The sequence below is a fragment of the Aptenodytes forsteri genome, unplaced genomic scaffold (genome assembly GCF_000699145.1).
Source record: "Aptenodytes forsteri isolate BGI_AS27 unplaced genomic scaffold, ASM69914v1 Scaffold193, whole genome shotgun sequence".
NCBI classification, from domain to species: domain Eukaryota; kingdom Metazoa; phylum Chordata; class Aves; order Sphenisciformes; family Spheniscidae; genus Aptenodytes; species Aptenodytes forsteri.
Window position 1 is genome coordinate 9,441,374 of NW_008795405.1, and position 456 is coordinate 9,441,829.

A 456-nucleotide genomic window follows, 5' to 3' on the forward strand; every position below is an offset into this window, starting at 1 on the left:
CCGGGCAGCAACGCGGGCACGCACGGGCGGGCCGGGCTATCCCGTCGGAAGGCGGGCTGGCTGGCGGCCGGAGCAGGCCCGACGGGATGCGCGGAAGGCCCGGCACGGTGCAGAAGGCTCCGTGTGGAGGCGAGTGGAAGCGGAAGGGCTTCCTGAGGGCTGGGCCGCGGAGGGCTGTTGGGGGAAAGAGGGTTCTCCCAGGACTTTACCTTTCTTGGAGCTCTCGCTGCTGTCGGCTGGGGGCTCCCCGGGCTCGGTGGCACCGGCAAAAGCCGGGAACAGGGCCATGTCTCGGCTTACCACCACTGCTGTCTGCCCGAACTGCCCCGCGGAGTGGCGGGGCAAGATGGCGCCGCGGCGCCGAGCACACTGGGAGATGTAGTTCGTCCGCCCGACCTCCCAAAATGGCGGCGGGGCCCGGTGCTTGCTGAGGCTGGGGGGGGGGGGCCCCCTTTT

The 456-nt window shown here is 71.3% G+C and overlaps 1 protein-coding gene across 1 annotated transcript in view; it reads right to left on the reverse strand.

Annotated features, from left to right (window-relative positions):
- The window catches only part of NRDE2 (NRDE-2, necessary for RNA interference, domain containing), a 35,878-nt gene extending 35,525 nt beyond the window's left edge, over nucleotides 1–353 (reverse strand). Inside the window, exon 1 of the mRNA XM_009280771.2 lies at nucleotides 210–353. Coding sequence (XP_009279046.1) covers nucleotides 210–288 — 79 coding nt within the window. The 5' untranslated portion in view covers nucleotides 289–353. The remainder of the gene's footprint in view (nucleotides 1–209) is intronic.
- Between the last annotated feature and the right edge of the window lie 103 nt (nucleotides 354–456).